At 40.7% G+C, this 25,025-nt stretch overlaps 1 protein-coding gene across 3 annotated transcripts in view; it reads left to right on the top strand.

Moving 5' to 3' along the window:
• Nucleotides 1-25,025, top strand: part of SANBR (SANT and BTB domain regulator of CSR) — a 54,029-nt gene that overhangs the window by 11,083 nt on the left and 17,921 nt on the right. For all 3 annotated transcript variants that reach the window (XM_056122870.1, XM_056122885.1, XM_056122879.1), the window contains exons 3-15: nt 1,068-1,254; nt 1,905-1,998; nt 7,395-7,633; nt 11,934-11,992; nt 13,481-13,641; nt 16,376-16,462; nt 16,558-16,668; nt 17,015-17,138; nt 18,409-18,561; nt 19,099-19,241; nt 20,362-20,464; nt 21,388-21,420; nt 23,793-23,892. In XM_056122870.1, the coding sequence (XP_055978845.1) occupies nt 1,068-1,254; nt 1,905-1,998; nt 7,395-7,633; nt 11,934-11,992; nt 13,481-13,641; nt 16,376-16,462; nt 16,558-16,668; nt 17,015-17,138; nt 18,409-18,561; nt 19,099-19,241; nt 20,362-20,464; nt 21,388-21,420; nt 23,793-23,892 (1,594 nt within the window). The remainder of the gene's footprint in view (nt 1-1,067; nt 1,255-1,904; nt 1,999-7,394; nt 7,634-11,933; nt 11,993-13,480; nt 13,642-16,375; nt 16,463-16,557; nt 16,669-17,014; nt 17,139-18,408; nt 18,562-19,098; nt 19,242-20,361; nt 20,465-21,387; nt 21,421-23,792; nt 23,893-25,025) is intronic.

Raw genomic sequence — 25,025 nt, 5'->3', positions numbered from 1 at the left:
ACACAGTTACAAAATTGTTCATATTTGAGTTTCAGTCGTACAGTGTTCTAACACCCATCCCTTGAGCTATACACAATTTAATTAATTTGTAATTTTAAAGGCATGTGTATATTATGCCTTTAGATTAAAAAAAACTTCTACCCTTCAGATAGAGAAGTACATAAGTTAAGGTACTTGCTTTGCATGTGGTTGACTAGTTTAAACTCCCAGCACCACGTATAGTTTCCCCAAACCTCACCAGGAGTGATCCCTGAGCACAGAGCTAGGAGTAAGTCCTGAGCACTGCCAGGTATATCCCAAACCTCTACTCACTAAAAAAATCTACCCTGAATTTAAAAATATAATAATTCAATAGAAATTATTGTTTAGAGGCCAGAACAATAGTCCAGTGGGTCAGGTGATTGCCTTGCATGCCGCCAATCTAGATTTGGTCCCCAGCACCCCATATGGTTTCTCAGGTCTCACCAGGAGTGATCCCTGAGTGCAGATCCAGAAGTAAGGCCTGCACACAACCAGGGCTCTGGTTGTGAGTCCTGAAAAAAAAATGCTTATTGGAGCTAGAGAAATAGAACAGCAGGTAAGGCACTATTTGATCCCCAGCTCCACATACCATCCCCCATGCACCTCTAGGAGCAATTCCTGAGCACCAAGACAGGAATAAGCCCCAAGCACCACCAGGTGTGGCCTCCCCCTCAAAATTTTCTTTTTTATTGATATGTGCTCTTATTATCTAGATTTTACCCAGTGATTCTGGGAAAGTGTCTTAAAATAGAAGGCAAGAAAATACACTCTCTTTTTTTAGAGAGAAAGAGAAGAAAAGTGCCGGCCATAGAGGCAGGCTGGTGGAGGTGGTGATGGGAGGGAAACAGGGGACAGTGACTCCAGGAAATGTACGCTGGTGGAAGGATGGGTGTCGGAACACTGTGTAACTGAAACCTAATCGCGAACAGTTTTGCAAGGGCCTACCTCGAACAGTGATTCAGTAACAGAATCTTAAACAAATACATCCTCATTTTTTTATATAAGATCTCCCCATCTGTTATTTCTTCTCTTCTGTATCATGACAGTGTGCAAAAAGGTTTGAGGAACTGAAGCTCAGGGGGTGCTCCCCGGTGGACAACCACTACAACCCCTTAATGGCTACTGGAGAGAATCCTGTGGAAACTTTAGCCCTGTATATCAAATCCTCGATGCTTGATACACAGGGAGAGTTTCAGGAGTCCCCTGTTGGTGAGGATGCAGTTTCTAAAACAGGTAAACTTGTTCAGAGGGTAATTATGCAAAAAATTTTGCAATTCAGTAAACTTCTTTATTTAAAAGCTAATGTAAACATTGATTGAAAAACCCGTTCTATCTTCTTGAGTTTAAAAATTTATCTTTGCTATATTGAAAAAATGTTTACAGTTCAAACAGTATTGTCAAAAAAATCTGTTAATATAGCTTAGAAAATACAGGGTAGATAAGGTGCTTGCCTCATATTTAGCCAGCTCTGATTTAGTCCTAGCAGTGCAAAAATGGTCTCGTGAGCACTGCTGGGTATAGCCCAAAACCCCCAGAAATGTTTTTGTTTGCTTCAGAAAAAAAACCATATCGTTGGTTTGAACATTTGCCTCCTCTCATATATACTATATCATCATTTTTAAAATCTTGAGTATAACAGAAGAAATTTGTGATCCTCTTTTACTGCTGTTCCCTTAGAGTACTCTTAGAAATATTAAGAGAAATTACCATCTCTTAATTATCTGACAAAAGACCATCTCTTAATTATCTGGGAAAAAATGCCATCTTTAGCCTTGGAAACCATGCCTTTGCAATATAACCACTCAATAAGTAAAGACTGTTCTCAGCTAGAAACACTAACCTCCCCCCCTTTGTTTTTGTATGTGTTTGTTTCTGTATTTAAGGAAGACATAGTTTAGCTTCCACAAGGAATTGTTCTTCAGAAAGTGAAAATGGTACTACTCGTAATGGTGGAGAAAAGACTGAAGAATCTGAAGGGTAGGAGGCTGGTTCTTTGCTAGATAAGATTTTCTATGAATATCCACTTTAAATTACAAAGCATACAATTGGTAATTATATATATCAGTTATCATAATTTAGGAATTTCATGTTATTTCATGTTACTCAGTTGCTGAAACAGTTGAAATCAAGTTAGTTCATGTGGAATTGTAAAAAAAATTGCTTGATAGGTGTTATAAGTTGTTTTCCATATGAAAAATTCCTTTCTTATACATGTTAGGGATAACATCTCAACGTAAAACTTTGATGAATTTAAAACTCAAAGAAAAACCTCTGCCATTAGTTTCCAATTTTTTTTTTTTTTTTTTGCTTTTTGGATCACACCCGGGGTTGCACAGGGGTTACTCCTGGCTCATGCACTCAGGAATTACTCCTGGTGGTGCTCGGGGGGGGGCCATATGGGATGCTGGGAATCGAACCCAGGTTGGCTGTGTGCAAGGCCCTACCCACTGTACTATCACTCCAGCCCCTAGTTTTTAATTCTATTAAGAAATTAATGTGTATTATGAAATGATTCGAATGATTAACTACTCACTTTATATACATTTAAAAATATATCAATGTATGGCAACTTTGACTTATATTTTATATTTTCATCATCATCATCACTTAATCCCCGTTATTCATCGATTTATTCGAGCGGGTGCCAGTAACGTCTCCATTCATCCCGGTTGCGTGCTAGCGTAGCCCAATGGTATCTGTTCGTTCTAGGAACATGCAGAGCCTCAAACCGATCATTTAGGGTCTTGACGAAGAAGTCTGACCATCTTACAGGTGGGCGTCCACGTGATCTTTTGATGTCCCGTGGAATCCAATCAGTAATGGCTCTAGTCCAGCGGTTGTCTGTAAACCTCATTACGTGTCCAGCCCATCTGATTTTTGATGTCTTGGCAAATGAGACAGCGTCCCTGATTCTTGAGCGATGACGAAGATCAGAACTCCGGATTCTATCTCTCATTTGAGTGAATCATGATATTCCAAGCATAGTTCTTTCGATTCCTCTTTGAGAGACCCGAATAGCGTTCTCATCCTGTTTTCGTAGGGTCCAGGTGTCTGAGGCATATGTTAATGCAGGAAGAATAGTGGAATCAAAGAGATGTGCTCGTAGCTGGAGGTTCTTTGTCCTTTTAGTTATTTCTTCAATGCTCTTGAAGGCATTCCAAGCCGCTCTCTTCCTCCTGCGTAACTCAGGTGCCAGGTCATTCATCATGTTGATTTCTCGACCTAGGTATATATAACTGTTGCATTCGGAGATGGTGGTTCCGTTGAGAGCGAATGGAGCGTCAGGAACAAGGCTGTTTCTCATAAACATTGTCTTCGTAAGATTCAGCTGTAGTCCGACCTTTCCACATTCACGGTCAAAGTCGTTCAGCATTTGTGCCGCTTGGCTGATGTTTGGTGTTATTAGAACGATGTCATCAGCAAAGCGGAGGTGGTGTAGTTGCCGACCATCTATCTTCACTCCCATGTTTTCCCATTCCAGTCGTCGCATGATGTTCTCGAGGGTGGCACTGAAGAGTTTTGGTGAAATGGTATCACCCTGCCGAACCCCTCTCTTGATATGGATGATTACTTCTTTGTAGAATGGTGAGATTTTGGTAGTGAATCCGCAATAGAGCTCACGAAAGATCCTGATGTATTGAGTTTGTATGCCCTGATTGGCTAGGGCTTCCATGACTGCTTCCGTCTCAACAGAATCAAAGGCCTTCTTTAAATCAATGAACGTTAGACAGAGCGGCATCTTGAACTCCCGAGATACCTCAATGAGCTTGGTTATTGTGTGGATATGGTCGATGGTACTGGATCCTTTTCGGAATCCAGCTTGTTCACATGGTTGTCCTTCATCTAGTGTTCTGCTAATCCTATTCAGGATGACTCGAGTGAATAGTTTGTAGATGACAGACAATAGGCAGATTGGGTGATAGTTGCCAATGTCGTGGATGTCTCCTTTCTTGTATAGTAGTACAGTCCTGCTGGTTTTCCATTGGGATGGAACCTTGCATTCAGACAGGTAGCGTGTGAAGAGTCGAGCCAATATATTGATGAGTACTGATGGTAAGTGCTTCAGGTGTTCAGGTCTGATCTTGTCTGGGCCAGGTGCTCTTTGTTTCTTTACCGACGAGATGGCATGTTGGATTTCGGAAGAGAGAACATTGGGAACGACATATCCATCATTTTATATTTTTATATAATTTAATATAAATTTATATAATTTAATATAAAATTTTAATTTATATTAAAATATTTTATATTTTACATACAATAAAGTGCACATATATTTCAGTTCGATTGATTTACTTAATCAAATTTTATTAACTTATGTGGGCTGGAGCGATAGCACAGCGGTAGGGCATTTGCCTTGCACGCAGCCAACATGGCCGACTCGAGTTCGATTCCTTCGCCCCTCTTGGAGAGCCTGGCAAGCTACCGAGAGTATCTCGCCCACACTTCAGAGCCTGGCAGGCTCCCCGTGATGTATTTGATATGCCAAACACAGTAACAACAAAGTCTCACAATGGAAACGTTACTGGGCCCGCTCGAGAAAATCGATGAACAACAGTGCTTATATATTAACTTATGTAACCGTCACTCAAATGAAGATTTAAAGATTTAGAAGGCCAAAGAGATAGTGCAGCAGGTAAGGCACTTGCCTTGCACACAGCTGACCTGGGTTTGATCCTAGCCTGCATATGGTCCCCCAAGCACTGACAAAAGTGATCCCTGTGCTCAGAGCCAGGAGTAAACCCTGAGAAGAGATGGTGTACTCTCCTACCCACCCTCCCCTACCCCCTGACATTTCTTTTTCATCATCTCTGAAATGTCTTTGTATATTTTTTAGTTTGTTCCTTTCTTGTGGGGATGGGAGCTGCCTGGGTCATGCTCAGCTGTTCTCAGGTCTTACTCCTGGCTCTGAGTTCAGGGATGATTCCTGGTGGGGTCTGGAGGACCATACATGGTGCTAAGAATAGAACCCAGGTGATGCATGTGTGCAGGGCAAACACCCTATCCACTGTCTCTTCACCTATATTTTTCAGTTTTGATCATTTTTCACATGAGATATTTATTAATATATAATTTCTGTACCATAACGTTTACCATTTTGAAAAACGCTGGAGATGAATATTGTACAACAATGTGCATGCCACTGTCTTCCACTTAGTAATGACTGAAATGCAGGCCATGAATGTAGATCATTAATAGAACACATTCCTTGCATGTATGATGTCCTGGGTTCAATCCTCAGCACTCAAAAAAAAAAAGGTTAAGTTGGCTCATTATAGCGGTTATTTGTATTTTACTACCAAAAAAAAAAAAATGACACTTGTTGGGACTGGGCAGATGACTCAGAGGGCTGGCATGCATGCTTTCCACACCAGGGTTCCAGATTTGATCCTTGGCACCATATAGTCTCCTGAGCCCCACTTGGAGTGACCCCACAAGCACAACCAGGAATGGCCGGAAGAACATAAAGAGAAATTTACAATTTGTGTAATTCAGTGATTTTTAGTTTATAACAGTTTTTTAGTTATAATAACCTGGTTTCATACAAACCACACAAACGTTATGCTTCATTATACCAACCTTTACCTGTTTATATTTGATCACAGTTACTTGAGAGGTTTTTTTGGCCACATGTGGCGATGCTCAGGGGTTAATCTTGGTTTTGCACTTAGAAATTACACCTGGCAGTGCTCAGGAAACCATATGGGATGCTGGGGATCAAAGCCAGGTCAGGTGCATGCAAGGCAAATGCCCCACCCAGTGTATTATCTCTTCAGCTCCAATTGTGAACTTAATTTCTTTGCAAGAATAGTTTATAAAGAGTTATTCCCTTTTTAACAAAAATGTTGATTTGTCCTCCAGTTTTATTTCAGATGTAATTTGTGGGGGCAGGGGGATGTATTACTGCTTTTTACTATAGTACCAGTGTTATTTTTTATACTTATAGTGTTGTTAAGTTTGGGTGTTTACAATAGTATTGATGTCTCTGGTCTTCATATACAGTTAGTTACCTCACCTCACTACCACCAGAGTGACCAAGACCACCCCTCTCAGGACCCCACTATTGTATTTTTGTGTGTTAGAAATTTATGAAGTTCAAAAGAAACTGTAAAGCAGAATAGCTCTTTTCTTTTATAATCACATGGAGACAATAGTGCATCACATCCATGTTTCCATTTGAGCTGATAGAATTTTCAAGGGAGGACCGGAGAGATAACACAGTTGGTAGGGTGTTTGCCTTGCTTGTGACTGACCCATGTTCTATCCCCAGCATCCCATCTGGTCCCGCAAGCACTGCCAGGGATGGTTCCTGAGTAGTGCAAAGCCAGGGGTAGCCCCTGAGCATTGCTGGATGTGACCCAAAAATAAACAAAAAGAATTCTCGAGGGAAAATAAATTCAAAAAGTTTCATTGTTAAAGCATTCTTTGGTATGTTATTTAAACTTATTTTAAAATATGTAAAAAGCACATATAGTCTTCAGAATCTTTTACCTCTTTATATTTAATGTCTACAGACTTTCAGCTAAGTAGCTATGAAAGATTTTTATTATTAAGAATAATTTTTATCTTTTTCCTATTTATGAACAGTATTACAATTTTAGTATTTAGTCTATTTCTCCTGCTCATTCAAACCCATATAAAGTGCTATTTTATATTTCTCACAAGAAATCGAACATGTTCTTTTAGGTACAGTTTTTTTAGAGCGATAGTACAGCAGGTAAGGTTAATGCAAACGACAGGTTAATACGACCTGCACTGACCTGCACTACCCACCATCATCACATATGGTCCCCAGAGCCCCGCTGAGGAATGCCAAAGCAGAGGCAGGAGTAAGCTCTGAACACCAACAGGGGTGACCCCACACAAAGAAAAGTATTATTTTATTTTTCTTTGTGAAATATTTTTTAAGTTTTAATGAACTTAAACCTTAATATTTTTAAGCCATATACATTATTAGTCATACAGTAAAAGTATTTTTTATTTTATTAAGTCAGAATTTTAGCCAAAATTAATAATAATCTCAAACAAATCAAAACAGATGAAAAATACTGTCAAACCCTGACTTATGGTGAGAACCTCCAAGTACATTTTAATTTTATACTTGAATAAATGTACTCTTTTTGTTTGTTTTTGGTTTTTGGCCCACGCTTAGCTATGCACAGGACTTACTCCTGACTCTGCTCAGGGATCACTCTTGATGGGCTGGGGATGGGTACCATATGGGGTGCCATGCATGGAATCTGGGTCAGCTGCATGCAAAGCAAGTGCTTACCTACCTTGCCTGCTATCTATCTTCTCCAACTCCAACTGTCAATATCCTTCTCTCCTCTTCTAAAGCTAAAATTTTGTTTCTATGTAATATTTTTATGAAGGCCAAACATGGTGATACATGTATGTGATGAAGCAAAAAACTTGAAAGAAGATTTTATTTGCCCACGGGATCTTTTGATAGCAGAAATGAAGTACTTTGCTGAATATTTATCAATGGATGCCCAGCGCTGGGAGGAGGTGGACATTTCAGTTCACTGTGATGTTCACATTTTCAACTGGCTGATAAAATATGTTAAAAGGAACACCAAGGAGAATCAAGACTCTGAGATGCCCAGTTTAGGTAAAAGATAATCTGTTGTTTATTTTGAAGTGAAATTTGTGTGTTACCCCTTAGCTGCTTTAGGCCAAAACTAAAATGTGGAAAATAGTTTGGGCATTAGTATTTATGCTCACATTAATGACTGTCTATTAAGAAATAGACATTTTCCCATTTTATTAAGTTATAGTGAATTTATTAATAGCAAGTGCGCTATTTTCTAGATCGGCAGTTGTGCAGGAACTATTGAGTATCCTTTTTAAAAAAATTTTTTTTGTCTATTGTTTTGCTGTACTTGGTGATACTCAGGTCTTATGCCTAGCTCTGCACTCAGGAAATATTGTCAGTGCTGTGGGGGCTGGCAGGGCAAGGTCGCCTGGGATGGCAAGCTTGCACCACAAGCAAGGCAAGCTTCCTCTCCACTCTACTATGTCCCTGGACCCCTAGAGCTCATCTTCTGGAGGACCTCAGAGGTCATAGTACTTTGCTTAATAACACTATGCATTACTTCTCTGTCTTTTTTTCTTTCTTTTTTAAATTTCTGTGGTAGAGATCCAACTCAGGAGCTCACACACACAAAGCAAGTTCTCTGCTGCTGAGCTACTTCCCAGGCCCTTTTTGTTTTGTGTTGACCTTTGTTCACTTGTTGCAAAGTAATGGAGGGTAAAAGTATTGCAACTTTAGCATATATCAAGGCAGAGCAGCTAACATTATTGGCACACACTATATTCAACATCATGTGCTCGTAGTTAAAACTGGAAAAAAAAAAACCTTTACAGTTCCTAAGAATGTCCTTGAGGGGCTGGAGCAATAGCACAGCGGGTAGGGTGTTTGCCTTGCACACGGCTGACCCGGGTTCAATTTCCAGCATTCCATATGGTCCCCTGAGCACTGCCAGGGGTAATTCCTGAGCGCAGAGCTAGGAGTAATCCCTGTGCATTGCCGGGTGTGACCCAAAAAGCAAAAAAGAAAAAAAAAAGAATGTCCTTGAGGTCGGAGCATATGCCTGGCATGGACTAGCCCCATATTCAATCTCTTACACCTCCTGGCCCTGGATAAACCACCACATGTACCCCAAGTGGCCCTGAGAGCCACTAGGGTAATCCTGGTGCCCCAAGAACAGAGCCATGAGGTCCACAGGACCAACTGTCATTAGGAGTGACTTAAGTCAGACACTGAAGAAAACTACAACAGTGGCAATGTGTTTGTAGCCACTGAAGACACTTATTTACATGGATTATTATAGTGAAGGGCTAAAGAGATAGCACAGCGGGTAGGGCATTAGCCTTACTACACGCAGCAACATGGCCGACCTGAGTTCGATTCCTCTGCCCCTCTCAGAGAGCCTGGCAAGCTACCGAGAGTATCTCGCCTGCACAGCAAAGCCTGGCAAGCTACCCGTGACGTATTCGAGATGCCAAACACAGTAACAACAAAGTCTCACAATGGAGATGTTACTGGGCCCGCTCGAGCAAATCAATGAACAACGGGAGGACAGTGACAGTGATTATAGTGAAAGAGTTTCTTTTCCTTGCTCACGACCAACCCAGATTCGATTCCCAGCATCCCATATGGTCCCCCGAGCACCACCAGGAGTGATTCCTGAGTGCATGAACCAGGAGTAACTCCTGTGCATTGCTGGGTGTGACCCTAAAAAGGAAAAAAAAAGAAGTAATATTAATCATTCTGTTGTACTAAATTTTATATTTCAGAATTTTTTTTGGTCACACCCAGCAGTGCTCAGGAATTACTCCTGGCAATGTTTGGGGGACCATAACAGATGCCAGGGATCAAACCTGGATCAACTGTGTGCAAGGCAAACGCCCTCCCCACTGTACTTTTGCTCCACCCCCTATTTCAGAATCTTTTTGCTCCACCCCCTATTTCAGAATCTTTTTTTTTTTTAATTTATTGAATCACTGTGGGAAAAGTTACAAAGGTTTCAGGTTTAAGTCTCAGTCATGCAAATATCAAACATATTTCCCTTTACCAATACTTATTTTTCATCACGTAGAACCCCAATCATCCCCCCCCCCCATCCTCCCAATGCCTGTGAGGCAGATGAATTCTAGTTAACACTCGATCTACTTTGATTAGATTCATTGTTTCGACAAAAGATGCACCAATATTATTTAGAGTTTACACCCCCAAATCAGACATGCTGAAAAGGCATTGTGAAATCATTTGTTTTCTACAGCTGGTCACACGAATCAAATGATGTCTCGCAGCCGCTATAGCAGCCATGCGATTTAGGATTTCTGATATTTTACTTATTAAGCCTGGAAGTATTTCTGCTGAGAGTCAGATAATTATGAGATTGGTTTCTGTGCTCTGGAACCGTGGCCGTGCCGGAGAGCCGCTTGTGGGGAGCAACTCGTGACCTTGGTAGGGCGTGAAGGACGAGCCGGGAATGCCCCCCTTCCCGTGAGGTTTCAGTTGCCCCATCACGACCGGCTCGTACCTGGCTTTCCATTAAGCTCAGAAGTGGCTGCCATCTTTCTTTCCAGAAGGAAAAAGGTGGAAGGGAGCAACACCCTTTCCCCTCCGGGCAGGCATGGTGGCGTGGATTAATGCATAGTCCATTCACTTTTCTGCTACAAGCTGCCTATGCTCTGCATTAAGTCCTTGTGCTTCTGGGGCCATGGCCGTGCTGGAGAGCCGCTCGTGGGGGCACAGAATCTTTTTAATTAAATTTATAGTAATGTGGATCATGGTGATGGTCATTGGAGTAGATAAAACATGACCTTGCAAGGCGGTCCTGAAGAGAGGCCCTGCAGAAGGGATTATCTGGGCAAATGTTGGCAAGAACAGGGTGTCAGCACCGGGTGTTTATCCTTGAGCCTCACTAAACCTCATAGTCTCATATGCCAAAGACACAGAAACTGTCACATATGCTTAACAGGTCATCCTAACTGCAGCATCTATCCTTGATTGGGATTGGACCAGGGCAAAGCAGAGTATAAAAGTGATAGGCTCTCCGTGTCTGTTTGTGATTCACTGAGAGCCTATCACCTTTTCTACTCTGCTTTGCCCTGGAGACTAACACCCAAGAGTGGCTGGGATTAGTACCAGGAGGTTTGCTCCATGGCTTGGAGGCCAACCACACATGCTAGAGGGTAAAAGGAGCTCAGATAGAGAAGGGAGCACCAAATAAAGCATGTTGGGAGGATCCTCCCAGGATGGGAGAAGCATGCTGCAAGTAGACTATAGAACAAACATGATTGCCACTCAATGCCTCTTTTGCAAACCACAACACCCAAGAGGAGAGAGAGAACAAAAGGGAATGGCCTTCCACAGAGGCAGGGTGGGGTGGAGGGGATGGGAGGCGGGAGGGATACTGGGATCCGCGGTGTTGGGAAATGGTAACTGGTGGAGGGATGAGTATTTGATCATTGTATAATTGAAACCCAAGCACAAAAATTTGTAAGTCTACAACTGTACCTCATGGTGTTTCACTAATAAAAATTAAAAAAAAAAAAGAAAGAAAAGGTGATAGGCCAATAATGCTAAACTTTATATGAGTATGTGATTAAACCTTCCTGTAAGCCAGGGTCCTCTATAAAATATGTGTGTATTTGGCAATAAAGTGAAAATCCATCTGCTGCTTCCTGAGGGTGTTTCTCCGAGCCCTCCTTGTCTTTTACCCCATGTCTGCCCAGATCCAGTGCACAATGTATCCGCCACCGTGGGGAAAAACTGTTCCCCAACTTAGCAAGTATTCAAATACTTTTGAAACAACCTTACTAAAAATAGCTACATAATTTGCAAACATTTAAATGCATAGTGTTATCATTTAAAAATTGTTCTCATTATGATTCTAGTATGATGAATAGCCTCAAAGTTAATGATCTTCTCTTATTTAGTTAAGGAGTATACATATATCGTAACTTAGGCTGCAGTGTTTTTGTTTTTGGGGGGTGTTTTTTGGAGGGGGGAGGTTCACACTCGACAATACACAGGGGTTACACCTGGCTCATGCACTCAGGAATTACTCCTGGTGATGCTCAGGGGACCATATGGGATGTTGGGAATCGAACCCGGGTCAGCCGTGTGCAAGGCAAATGCCCTGTCCACTTGCACTATTGCTCAGCCCCTGGAGTTTTTTTTTATTTGATATGAATCTAATTCTAGGGCAGATATACTGTATTTTGTCTATTCTCTAAATTTTAACTTCATTTTCTGTCATATCTCTATTAAGTACAAGCTGTAGTACGGTTAAATTAATTGTTCTTATAATGTTACATCATTTTAAGTTGAGAAGAGACTACTCTGAGAAGACTGAGGTAGAAATCAAAAGGAGAATTAATTCTCTCTCTCTTTTCAGAACCAGGAAATGTCATTTCTATTCTTATTTCATCAGAGTTTTTGAAAATGGATACACTAGTAAGTATTTTTAAAAACCTCTTTTATTCATCCATGCATTATTTAACATATACTTGGATTTTTCGATATCCAGAAAATTCTTATGCCATCTTACTGAATTCATTGTTAATTTAAAAGTGTGATTCCTTTAGAATAAACTGATAGTTTCTATTGAGGACACTTTGTTCTATTGGGAAGGGGTAAAGGCTACTATGTATCAGTTCTGGAAATTTTTTTAGGGGGGAGGGCAGCAATCAGTGGTGCTCAAGGTTTACTCTATATCTGAGCTCAGGAATCACTTCTGGTTGGGCTTGGAGCCATATGGGATACAGGAATTGAACCCTGGTTTTTAGCTGCATGCAAGGGAAGTGCCCTTCCCACTGTACTATTCTGCAGATCCCTCATGTATTATTCCCAATGTTTCTTGGCATAAAAATTATTCACTAGATTTCGATGTCAAAACTCACAAGGATACTTTTAGTATATGTGTTTTTTTGTTAATCTTTCCCTGAAGTAATTAATATCAGAAAAAAGAATGGGAGGAACAGTGGGTAAGGCGCTTGTCTTACACATGGCTGACCTGGGTACTGACCAGGGTTCAATCCCCAGCATCCCACATAGACTCCTGAGTTTGCTGAAGTGATCTCTGAGCACAGAGTCAGAAGTTAAGCCCTGAGCACAGCTGATGTGACCAAAAAAACAAAACAAAAAATAAAATCTTAAAAATTTTTCCCTAAATAGTATTGGGAAGGTGTAATGGTGGGATTGGTGTTGAAATATTGAATGTAATCAATGTCAACAACTTTATGAAAATAAAATTTAAAAAATTCCCAAAAGTGGGAGCTAGGGAGATAGCACAGATGGTAGGGCATTTGCCTTGCACACGGCTGGCCCAGGTTTGATTCCCAACATCCCATATGGTCCCCTGAGCATAGCCAGGAGTAACTCCTGAGTGCAGAGCCAGGAGTAACCCCTGTGCATCACCGGGTGTGACCCAGAAAGCAAAAAAAAAAAAAAAAAAATTTCCCAAAATTTTTCAAAAAATAAATTTCAGATTGAGAAGAGGGAAAAAAAGACTAAGCACAGCATAACTGCTGCAACTGAAATTTTCTCCCTACAAGTCAGGGGTTTTAAACTCCTTACTATGTGTACTCCTAAGAAGTCATATCTTGTATGTTTGTGTTTGTGGACAACGAAGTCATATCTTATATGTTTGTGTTTGTGGACAAAGATTTATACCTGCCACAACCATAAATAGTCCTGGTTTGATTAACATATTATTTGAAATTGTAAGAAGGTTGAAAATTCTTTTTCTACTTTATATAGAGATATCATTTTGACCTACTAAACTACTTTAAATAGTGTAGATGAACCCAGCTAAGTAAAATTCAGTTAATCCTGACACATAAATCAAGCTTTTAAATTAATTTTGTCTTTGAAAGGACTTACATGATATTATCCTCCATGTACCTTTTATCAACATCCATTTTGGGGGTTTTCTTTTTTTAGGTTGAGCAATGCATTCAGTATTGCCACCAAAATATGAATGCCATAGTTGCTACCCCATGCAACATGAACTGTATTAATGCAAATCTGCTCACACGTATAGCTGACCTGTTTACACACAATGAAGTTGATGATTTAAAAGACAAGAAGGATAAGTTCAGGAGGTAATTTTTAAATTTAATTTGAAATAAACTATTTTGGTTGAAATATATATTTTTATTATAGTAGAATATCTTAATTTTAGAATATAGTTGTATATTTCTACTTTAACTGAAGCAAATTTATCCATAACTGCTAACTCAAGAAAAAAAACCTAGTTTTTTTTATACTGTATGGAACATGTTATGAATTGGGTTAAAATCATTAAGATAGGCCTGGTATAAAGGAAATAGTAGTATGAGATGAGTTTAACAATGGTCATGTAATTAAGGAGCTATTTAGGTTATAGCAAGGAGAATAATTCCATTCTAAGAATGAGTGGCAACAAGGAGAAATGGTATGATGTAATTTGGTGGTGGTGTGGGGGGTAGGAGGGTAGGGGTGGAAGGTTGAGCCATACTTGGCAGGGCTTTTCCTGGTTCTGCTTAGGAGTGACCCCTGGAGGTGATGCTAGGAATATGAACCAGGATCAGTTACATGCACAAGTGTTCTAACTCTTGTACAATCTCTTCACCCTGATTAGTGGATTTGGGGGGCTGGAGAGGAGTACAGTGTGTAGGGCACTTGCCTTGTACACAACAAACCCAGGTTCAGAACTCAGCACCAGATTCCATTCCCCAAGCCCCACCAGAAATGATCCCTGAGCTTAGAGCACTGAGCACAGCTGGGTGTGGCCCAAAAACAAACCAAAAAAAGTGGATATTTTTTGGTTTCGTCTTGCTTTGTTTTGGGGTCACTCCCAGCGGTGCTCAGGACTTACCCCTGGCTCTGTACACAGGGGAATTATCCAAGAGCTAATTTCTTGAAAACAGGATTGAGACCCATAATCTACATGTGGCCTAGATAACAGCAGATGTGACAGGAAGGAAACTAGTAATAGTTTGCACATATAACTGGGATTAATCACATATGTAGAAAATATAATGATCAGCCATATATATGTATGTGTGTATGTGTGTGCGTGTATATATATATATATATATATATATGTATATATTTGGAGGGGGTCATATTTGGTGATGCTCAGGGCTTACTCCTGGCACTGTATCTAGGAATTATTCCTGTCAGTGCTCATTGTAACAGATGGGGTACCAGATCGAATCCAGGGTAGCCGTATACAAGACAAACCTCCTACCATGGTACTATCACTCTGACCCTAATGATCAGTCATATTATGTATAATGGTATATTTAACTTTTGTTGCTTACTTACTCTGTGTCTGATGTTCTTTAGAAACTCTGGGCTGGAGAGAGAGCACAGTGGGGAAAACCCACACTTACATGCCTGGGTTTTCTTTGGCTCCCCATATGGTGCCCTGAACCCTGCCAGGAGTGATCCCTGAGTTCAGAGCCAAGAGTAAGCTCTGAGCACCACCGGGTGTAGCCCCAAAACCAAAAAATAAAAACTCTCTCAACCTGGATGATAGCTCAAAGAGCTAGTGCACATGCTTTACACAAGGCAGGTGTGGGTTCAATTCCCAGAACTGCCTCTGATCCCCCAAAAACACTGCTGGGAGTGACTCCTGACCCCACCCCCCCAGAAACATGCAGGAGTTGTTCCTGAGTGTGTCCTGCCAAATCAAACAAAAACCACTTCATTACCCTCATGAGATATATGAATTTGAAATTATGACCCCATATTTTTTTTCATTTGGGGCAGCATACCTGGCATTGCTCAGGAATTACTCCTGGTGGTGCTCAGGAGATCATATGGGATGCCAGGGATCGAATTCAGGTCAGCCTCATGGACCTGGGTGCAAGGTAAATACTTTACCTGCTTCCTTCAGCTCTTGACCCCACATTTTATTGATTAGAAAGCAAAAATCAGATTAAGCTTTTTATATGTTAAGAGCACATATCACATTATTGGTAGATCCAGAATTGTTAAATCTCAAAACTCTTTTTGGTGTTCAATAATAAAGGATAAAAGCAATAGATATCCGTCAGTTTTATTCTTTTTCCATGCATTATACTTTTTAAAAATTTTTATAAAATTGTTCACAATATTTTATTACATTTAATATTCAAACACCAGTCCCACCACCATTACACCTTCCCACCACCATATTTCCACCCCAAACCCAAACTCTACCTCCCAAGCAGAACCAAAATAATTTAATTTGTATTTCTTGTTGTATACAATCCACTAAAAAATGAGACAAAAAAGGGTTTCTTAGAGAAAAGTGTGTGAAATTTGTTGTATTTCACCCAGGAGCCATTAAGCCCTTCTATAAGAGATTAGTAACATGTTGTTAAAGGTTGAGCCTTGTGTGCTTGTGTGTGTGTGTGTGTGTGTGTGTGTGTGTGTGTGTGTGTGGTGTATGTATAAATATATTTCCCCCTAAGATTGGTTGCTTTCTACTTTAAACTTAATCAAATGTGGTATGGTATATTGGTATATTGGTAGTATAAAGTATGAGACGCCGCCCAGTCCAGGAATAGATCCACTCATGGACGAGACTCATCCAAGCATGTAGAGAGCAGCTGTGAGCATGGCGGCGGTTGAGTTCTGGAGGTTTTCAGCTGCTAACTTTATTCTTCTTGTGAAAACAGACTCTTGATCAAAGGATTCTTATTACAAGTTTTGTTACTGAGAATGCTAGCGAGAACGCTAGCAAGATAATGCAAATTGAGAAAAATTTCTATGTGTATATATAGATTAGTATTTATTATTGTCACTGTCATGTAACTAGTAGAATGAATATAAAAACTTAATTTTTTGATCATTTATTTTTAATAGTAAACTTTTTTGTAAGAAGATTGAAAGACTTTTTGATCCTGAATACTTGAATCCAGATTCTCGGAATAATGCAGCAACATTATACAGGTATGCCAGTATATTTTTTTTATCTGATATGCCTATACGTTATTTTACTATAGTTAAATTTTTCTCTTGGATATTTCTGTATCTTTTTGTTGTAGGTGTTATTTGTGTAAGAAACTTTTGACAAAAGAAACAGAAAGAAAAATTCCTTGCATTCCTGGAAAATTTAATGTAGATCGACATGGAAATATTATCTACATTCACATACGGTATAGTGAAAATAAAATTCATAAAAAGCTTTTTTAATATATTTAGAAACTATAATATATGTAATTTCATGTTTCAAATTTGTTATTGTTTTTTGTTAATTGACTGACCTTGAGATACACAGTTACAAAGTTATTTATGATTGGGTTTTAGTCATACACTGTTCCAACAACTTCACCAGCATACATTTCTCACCACCAGTGCCCCCAGTTCTCCTCCCATAACCCAGAGATATCCTTGGGGCATGTTCTTGGAAGTGAGCCACACATTTAAAAATATTTGCTTAATAGAAATTGTTTCTATTTCTCGATTGAAAAACAGTATAACAATGGAGGTTCTTTTCTCCAGAGATAAGACGTGGGATGTTCATGAATATTTGAATACTCTTTTTGAAGAATTAAAATCTTGGAGAGATGTTTATTGGCGCTTGTGGGGAATAGTCAACTGGCTGACTTGTTCAAGATGTAATCAGGTGAGTGAGTTTATATCCTACTCTGCAAACACTGAAATCAGATTCTTTTTATATGTGCTATTTAATTAGTATATCTGAGTGTGTTTGGATAGTATCTGACATCCTTTTTAGAGAAACTGACAACAAAGTTACAATTGGGCTGTGGAACACCTGCCTTCACTCTCTTGATGATGCTTCTTTCTTTTTTGACTTTTTGATCACACCCAGAGCTGCTCAGGGGTTACTCCGGGTTCTGCACTCAGGAATTACTCCTGGCGGTACTCTGGGGACTATATGGGATGCCGGGGATTGAACCCAGATTGGCTAAATGCAAGGAAAACGTTCTTACCCACTGTACTATTGCTCCAGCCCCCCTAAACTCAGTGATTCTTTATAGATCACAGTCATTTCTGATTCATGTATAAATCCAGGGTTCTATATGAAATTTCTTCTGAATATATAATATCTTCCCTCCCGTAATCTCAATTTGGCAGTGATTTTTATTTTATATTCTAACTGGAAAGCCTTTTTTGAGTAGTGGTCACCCCTGACAGTTCGAGGAGGGGAAGGCCATGTGGTACTGGGAATGGAGCTCAGGCCCCTTACCATGCTAGGCATGTGCTCTACCATCTGAGCAATATTTCTGGTCCTGGAAAATTTTACCAATTGTAAAATAAAGTGTGCATCAAGATCAGTTTAACTTACCTGAATTTTTTTAAGTAATGTTGATTTGCTAGTTAATATTGAGATGCCTCTAGAAAATCCTTTCATTCTTAGCATAGGGTGTACAGCCATCACCACCATCCAATTTTAGTGTTTCTGTCATGACATACAGATTCCTGTGTCCGTTTGCTGTCACTCTCCAATCTGACTTCCAGTCCTAGGAAACTATTCATCTATGTCCCTAGACAGTTGCTTGGGGCAGAAGGTGGTACTCAGGAATTTTTTCTGGCTCTCTGCTGAGGGATTTCTACTTTTTGCAGTGCTGGGGATTGAACTAGGGTCATATGCATTCAAGATGAGCACCCCTGTGCTGTCTCTCTAGTCCTACTACATAAGTCACTTTTGCTGTACTTTTGTGCATGTGTGGTGCCAAGAATTGAAACCACAGATATACGCATGCAAACTCATGTATGTAACATCCACTCATACCACTGAGCCATATCACCAGTCCTCCTTTTGCCGAACATTTTATGTAAATTGAACCTATAGTATGTGATCTTGAGTAAATTATTTTTGAGATTATATCATTTCATTTTGGAAATAATTGGTTTTTATTTCTTTAATTCAGGCTTTTCGCTGTATAGAACTTTCACATTGTCAGTATCACTCAGAAATAGTGATCTATCCTAGTACAGCAAGTACACTGAATACTGTTGGCACTGGAATTTATCCCTGCTGTAGCCAGAAGGTTCTTCGTTTTGATCCCACTCAACTCACAAAGGTAAATTGTGATTGTCAATCTTTTGGAGATGCATCACTAATACAAGGAAGTGATTACCATAAAAATTAGAATGAGAGTTGGATTTCTGGAGAAGGGAGGCAGTCATGCTAGGAAATGGGCCCGATGGAACACCTGGAATGTTGGCAGTAATCCATTTCTTAATATAAATGGTGATTACCTGGATATTCTCAGATATTTGTTAAGGGAAACATTTATGTTTCATGCACTTTGAGTATTTCTTTTTTATATTTCTGTTTGGGTTCACACCCAATATGCTAAAGGCTCACTCCTGGTGGCGCTTCAGGCATCTGGTAGTGCTGGGAATCAAAACCAGACTGCTGTATGCAAAGTATGTATTTGTTAAGCTCATTGAACTCTATCTCTCTGGCCCCCAGTATTATTTTTCTTCTCATGAGGAAAAGTTGTTTAATAGTTGATAAGACATGAAAAGAAAAACAGAACCACGTGGTCATCCCTTAAAACAATGTTTTTCTTTAATGGACCAGCCTTTTTAACGTAGTGTTTCTTACCTGACAGGGCTGTAAAGTGAGGGAACACTTGGTTCTTCATGATCAGGATAAAAATGAAGACATGCTGCCCTGTTCAACCTTCAGAATACTGGACGATCTACACAGGCACAAAGATGTGATCGTGGTGCCTTTTTCTAAGGATGTAGTTAGGTACGGTAGAGATGATGACCCTGTCTTGAGCTTTAGTCCATGCATCCTCGCTCAGAGTCCTCTATCTTAGTGCTTCCCCATCCAGAAGCACGTACATTATTTCAGAAGGTGAAATGAAATGAAATTATATGTTAGCATACAATGATATCAAGCAGGTGCTTATTTAATAGGAAAAACACCTCAAAATACTGACAGTGTAAGAGGCGGAGGCAGCTAATAAAGGAATCCTTCACTTATTAAAAGATTGGTACCTCCCTCGAGCCCACCAGGAGTGATCTTTGATTGCAAAGCCAGGAGTAAGCCCTGAGCACTGCCAGGTGTGGCCCAAAACCAAAAAAAAAAAATTTTATAAGCAAATGAAAAGCTGGAACCTAAAATCTAATTTTTGAGGGGTTTTCCTTTTCCCATGCTATTTAAGCCCTTCTTAAGTGCTCAAGTAGAAGAAAGTTGAAATCATGTTTATATTTTTTGGTTTTTGAGCCACAACTGGCAGTGCTCTTAGGGTGACTCTCAGCAGTACTTGGGACCATTAAGTGCCAGGGCTTAAACCTGGGCCACCAAAAATCAAAGCATGTGTGCTATCCTTTGTGATCTTTCCCTGACCTATCTTTCAAAGAACTGATAAGGGATATCAGTTTCATAAATTTGAACTCTGGAAGGGTCACTTTGGTTAACGGAATCTTCGATGAATTAAAACAACTGTCTCCAGCCTTCTCCCGCTGGCACACCCGCACTAGGCAGTGGGATGGCTGTTGACATCCATGGATCTAAATAGTATGAGGTGGACTAGTGACTTATTTGTTTTGGGGCCATAGCCAGTGGTGCTCAGGGATCATTTCTGGTGGGGATCTGGGGACCTTATATGATATCGGGGATCAAACTCGGGTCAGCTAAGTGCAAGGCAAGTACCTTAACCCTGTACTTGCTCTCGGGTTTAGACTTCTTATACCTGCTGGTGGTGGTAGAAAACCACTGAATTGAAAAATCTAAATGTTGATGTGGCTTCCTTATACTCAAGAACTGTATTTCTAAAGAGCAGTTTTTAAAATATTTACCATAAGAGATATATTCCTATAGAAAAAAATGGCCATTTCTCTGTAAAGCGTCTTCTTCTTTCCAGTGATTCAGGTGTTGGTGTATCTGATGACAAGGGCCTGGACTGTGACATTGTGCTGGAGCCAAACACCCCCTGGGGCCCCAAGGGTGGAGGAGAGCTGAATGCTGTGAGAAGTGTTTGCTGCTTATTCTATTTTTTTTATTGTTTTTACTTTACTGGGGGCCTGCGGGGGCGGGGGGTTCAGGAATGGGGAGGCCTCATGAGTGATGCTCAAAGAGTCCAGGGGCCACTGCCAGCTCTCCTCAGCCAACCAGAGCAAGAGCCTGAGGATGTGGTGTTGCATGGGCTCCCTAGCGCCACCGGGCAGTGCAGTATGTTCTCAGATGTCTGAAGCCCTGGGAACAGTGACTGAAGTAGCTCTTAAAAAAAACTTAAATATGTTATCTGAATGTGTGACTTACTTGCCTTTTGGAAATTACTCTAAGGAAATACCAATTTTCTTCCTTTTTTAAAATAAATGCATAGTAAACCATAGCACACAAAAAGAGAGAGAAAGAGGGAATGTGCCTTTCACGGAGGCAGGCGGTGGGAAGGTGGGGGAGGGGGAGGGATACTGGGAACATTGGGGTGGAGAATGGGCATGGGTGGAGAGATGGGTACTCGAACATTGTTTGACTGAAACACAATCATGAAAGCTTGTAAGTCTGTAGCTGTATCTCACGGTGATTCATTAAAATAAATAAAATTAATACATAAATTTTCCTATTGGAAAGAGATATTAAATATTGTACCATTTTCAGCCGAAGATTTTTGGTATTTTTGATTCTGGGCTACACCTGGGGGACAGGGATCAAGGGACAATATGGGGTGGCGGGGATTGAACCCCAGTCGGCTGTGTGTAAGGCAAGTGCCCTGCCTGCTGTACTATCTCTCCAGCCCTTTAGCCCAAGTTTAAAGTCACATTTTAACCTGGAAGAAAACTTAATTTGTAGCTTTTTTAAAAGCTCTTCTACAATTTCCATACAGAAACAAGGAGCATAAATTTTAGTAGGTAGAGATTTATTAATCTTATTTCTTTGTCTTTTATAGTTCTTGTCCCTGAAAAACTGGACTCTACAACTGGTAAGAGAGCAATTACATTCCATATTCAGGGATCTCTTTCCTCCTAAATATAGCTTAAGAATCTCTCTTTTTTTTGTTGTCTTATTTTGTTTTGGGGCCACACTTAGCAGTGCTCAGGACTGGTAGGCTTGGGGGACCATATGGGATGCCAGGGATTAAACCCAAACACCCTACCTCTTATACTTTTCCTTCAGTATCAGTTAAACAATCTTAACAGTATCTTATTTTTTAGATTTTAGCTAAATGTACATTATACTTTTTGACTTCTACAGTTTTGTATTTACTAAGAATGTCATTGTTGAGCTGGAGCGATAGTACAGAAGGTAGTGCCCTTGTCTTACATGTGACTGACCCAAATTCAATCCCTGGCATACCCTATGGTCCCCTGAACATAGGAGTAAACCCTGAGCATATCCAGGTATGACCCAAATGCCAAAAATTACTAATAAAAATTAAAATGTCATTGTTTACATGTACCAGTTTCTGGCTACTTAATCCATAAAACTTCTTAGAAATATTTTAAATCATTTTTTAGTCACAGAGGACGTTAAAGCAACAAATCTATCATTCCCATTTATTTGGTTGTTTTTTAAAAGAAATTTGTGGCAATGAGTGGCGGTTGTATACACTTGGTTATGGTGTTTACATACTTGGGTGTGGTGTTCACCAAGATTCATACATCTGCTTGTTTGCTTTTTTTCCTAAACCTATTTCCCATTTACTATGCTATTTCCGGTGGCAGGGGGATAGAGCAAAGGACTGGAGTGCATGCTGTACATGCTTGGCTCCTAGAATCACTGCCCAGTACCTCCTGGTCTCCCCTAACACCTCTAGGAGTCACCTCTGAGCACTGAACTGGTAGCAGCCAGTGAGGACCGCTGGTTGTGGCCAAGACAAAAAACAAGTCATCAGGTCATGCCATTTCCACCTTGCAGCCCCAGGCATGGAGCAGGAATTAGGTTCAGTGATGATGGGCAGTATGTGTGGGGAATAGATGCAGGAGACTAAAGCAGAGATGATTAATCAAGTGCATGATTGACCCCAACAATATGTATATATGCTTGTTTGTGAAATTAAATTAATATTGTCAAGTATTATATATTAATAATCTCACAGTCATGGAATATATACCCAGCTGTCTGATGGAGATCACAGATCACAGATCACAGATCATCCTGCTATTCATCGATTGCCTCGAGCAGGCCCCAGTATCGTCTCCTTCATCCTAGCCCTGAGATTATATTCAAGGCTCTTTAGGAGAATGAGACCCATCATGTTACTGGTATTTGGCATATTGGGTACACCACCGGGAGTTTGCCAGACTCTGCCGTGTGGGCAGGTTATATTCGGGAGCCTGCCAGTTTGTCAAAGTAGGAATCAGATGTCATAATAAAATGTCGCGCGGCAGCGAATGCCGCCGCGCGGTTCCGGTATCTGGTTTTTATAGTCTCTGAGTCTTGGCCGCTGATGGGATTACACTGTGCCAGGGGGCCAGTTGGTGGGTGTGACCCCCGCCTACTGGAATTTGGAGGATCTGGGTGGAGATGCTCAACTCCAATCCGAGTAGGCTTGGAGATCTCGGCCCCGGAACCCACGTGGCTTTGTCCCTCTGCCGGTACCTTCAGGTGTGCGGAGAGTGGTCTCAGCATGGTGGTGGCTGGTCCTGGAGGTCGTCGGCTGCCGGAGACCTGGTCGGGGTGGGGAGGAAAGCTCAACCCGCTCCCTCCAAGGGGCCACGGCGAGGAACAGCCAGGCGCGGGGGCAGGAGACTGCACTGTTCTCCCTCCGGGATCTGGTTTTTATAGTCTCTGAGTCTTGGCCGCTGATGGGATTACACGGCGCCAGGGGGCCAGTTGGTGGGTGTGACCCCCGCCTACTGGAATTTGGAGGATCTGGGTGGAGGATGCTCGACTCCAATCCGAGTAGGCTTGGAGATCTCGGATCTGATGGAGATACAGTTGAAAAAATATTGAGTACCAAGGCTGGAGAAATAGTACAAATGAGTAGGCACTTGACTTATACAAGTTGACCTAGGTTCAGTTCCCAGCATCTCATATGGTCTCCTAAGCACCATCAGGAGTAATCCCTAAGCATTGCCAGATGTGACCCAAAAACAAACAAAAAGCATACTGACTACCTATTATGTGCCTGTAACTCAGCTAGAATCTGTGAAGTAAATATATGATGACTGCATGGTAATCCTATCCTAAGTTCAACATCTTTTTTCTGGATGTTGTGCTCAGTAGTAACCATTTTATCAAAACTTGCTTGTCTCATTCATCCAAAATAAATTTAGATAAGTGTGTTTGAAATACCTTCTAGATCTATAGTATTATATAATTTAATAGGACATGTTTTATATTTTTATTTAGAAGCAACAATCATTATTTTCAGAAGAAGAAGAATATACCACTGGATCAGAGGTTACTGAAGATGAAGTTGGAGATGAAGAAGAAGTATCCAAGAAACAAAGTATTGGTTTCTAAGTTTAAATGTCTACTAAATTTCTAAATGTTATACACACAAAGGGCTTACTTTCTTGGGGGTAGACAGATAAGGTAGGGTGCTTTCCTTGCATGTAGCTCACCTGGGTTTGCTCCCCACCACCCCATATGTTTCCCCCATGCCCTGCCAGGAATAAGCCCTGGGAACAGCCAGATATGCTTACCCCACCCCCTCAAAGAAAACAACATAAATAGGGCTTCATTCTCAAGCTGTACTATAAAGGCAAAGGAATTTGCCTTATATAAATCTAAATGGTTATCTGAAGGGAAGTAAAGGAGGATCCATCAAAATTTCTGTCGTGATGGATGGAAACTGGAATTCTGATGACAAGCATAAAGTACTACATATGAAGTTGATTGAACAAATTATAAAATGATAATCCAGGCAGGAGAGATAGCTCAAAGGACTATCGGGCCCAGTCGGGCCTCAGTTGAGGAATTGTTCATTTGTTTGTTCTTGGTTGGGGGTGTTGGGATCACACCCAGTGATGTCAGGGATCAAAGCCCGGTCTCTAGTTTGCCGAGTGTCTACTCCAGCCTTTGGGCCATCTCCCTAGTCATACCCATTCTTTTGTTTGTTTTTTGTTCCATACCTAGTGGAACTCACTGCTTAATCCTGGCTCAACACTCAGGGATCACTCCTGGTGGTGCTTGGGGGACCACTGGGGCTCCGGGGATCAAACCCAGGTGAACCACATGTAAGGCAAATGCCCTACATACTATACTGTCACTCTGATCCTCCCCACTGAGTCTTTTAATGAAAAAAATCTTTTGGTCAGGGATGTGACATAAGCGCTTCACGTTTGAGGCCCTGAACTCCATTCTTTGCATGGTATGGGCCCTGGGTAATACTGGGAGTATTCACTACAGTAATAGAGGAAAAACAAAACCTTTTAGTTAATTATTTTTCAGTTTCACTTACCAAGAAGAAAATGCTACTGTACTTATTTCTTCTCAGTTGACTTTATCACTTCATAAAATTTACCCATAAAAAAATATTCTTGCGGCAGAAAAGCAAATGGACCATGCGTTAAACTATGGCACCATGCCAACCTGGGAGGGAAAGGGTGTTGCTCCCTTCCGCCTTTTTCCCGCCCAGCA

Source organism: Sorex fumeus, unplaced genomic scaffold, assembly GCF_029834395.1.
Source record: "Sorex fumeus unplaced genomic scaffold, SorFum_2.1 ptg000006l, whole genome shotgun sequence".
Taxonomy (NCBI): domain Eukaryota; kingdom Metazoa; phylum Chordata; class Mammalia; order Eulipotyphla; family Soricidae; genus Sorex; species Sorex fumeus.
Note: the sequence above shows the minus strand (reverse complement) of the source record. Positions and strands in the feature narration are given on the sequence as shown.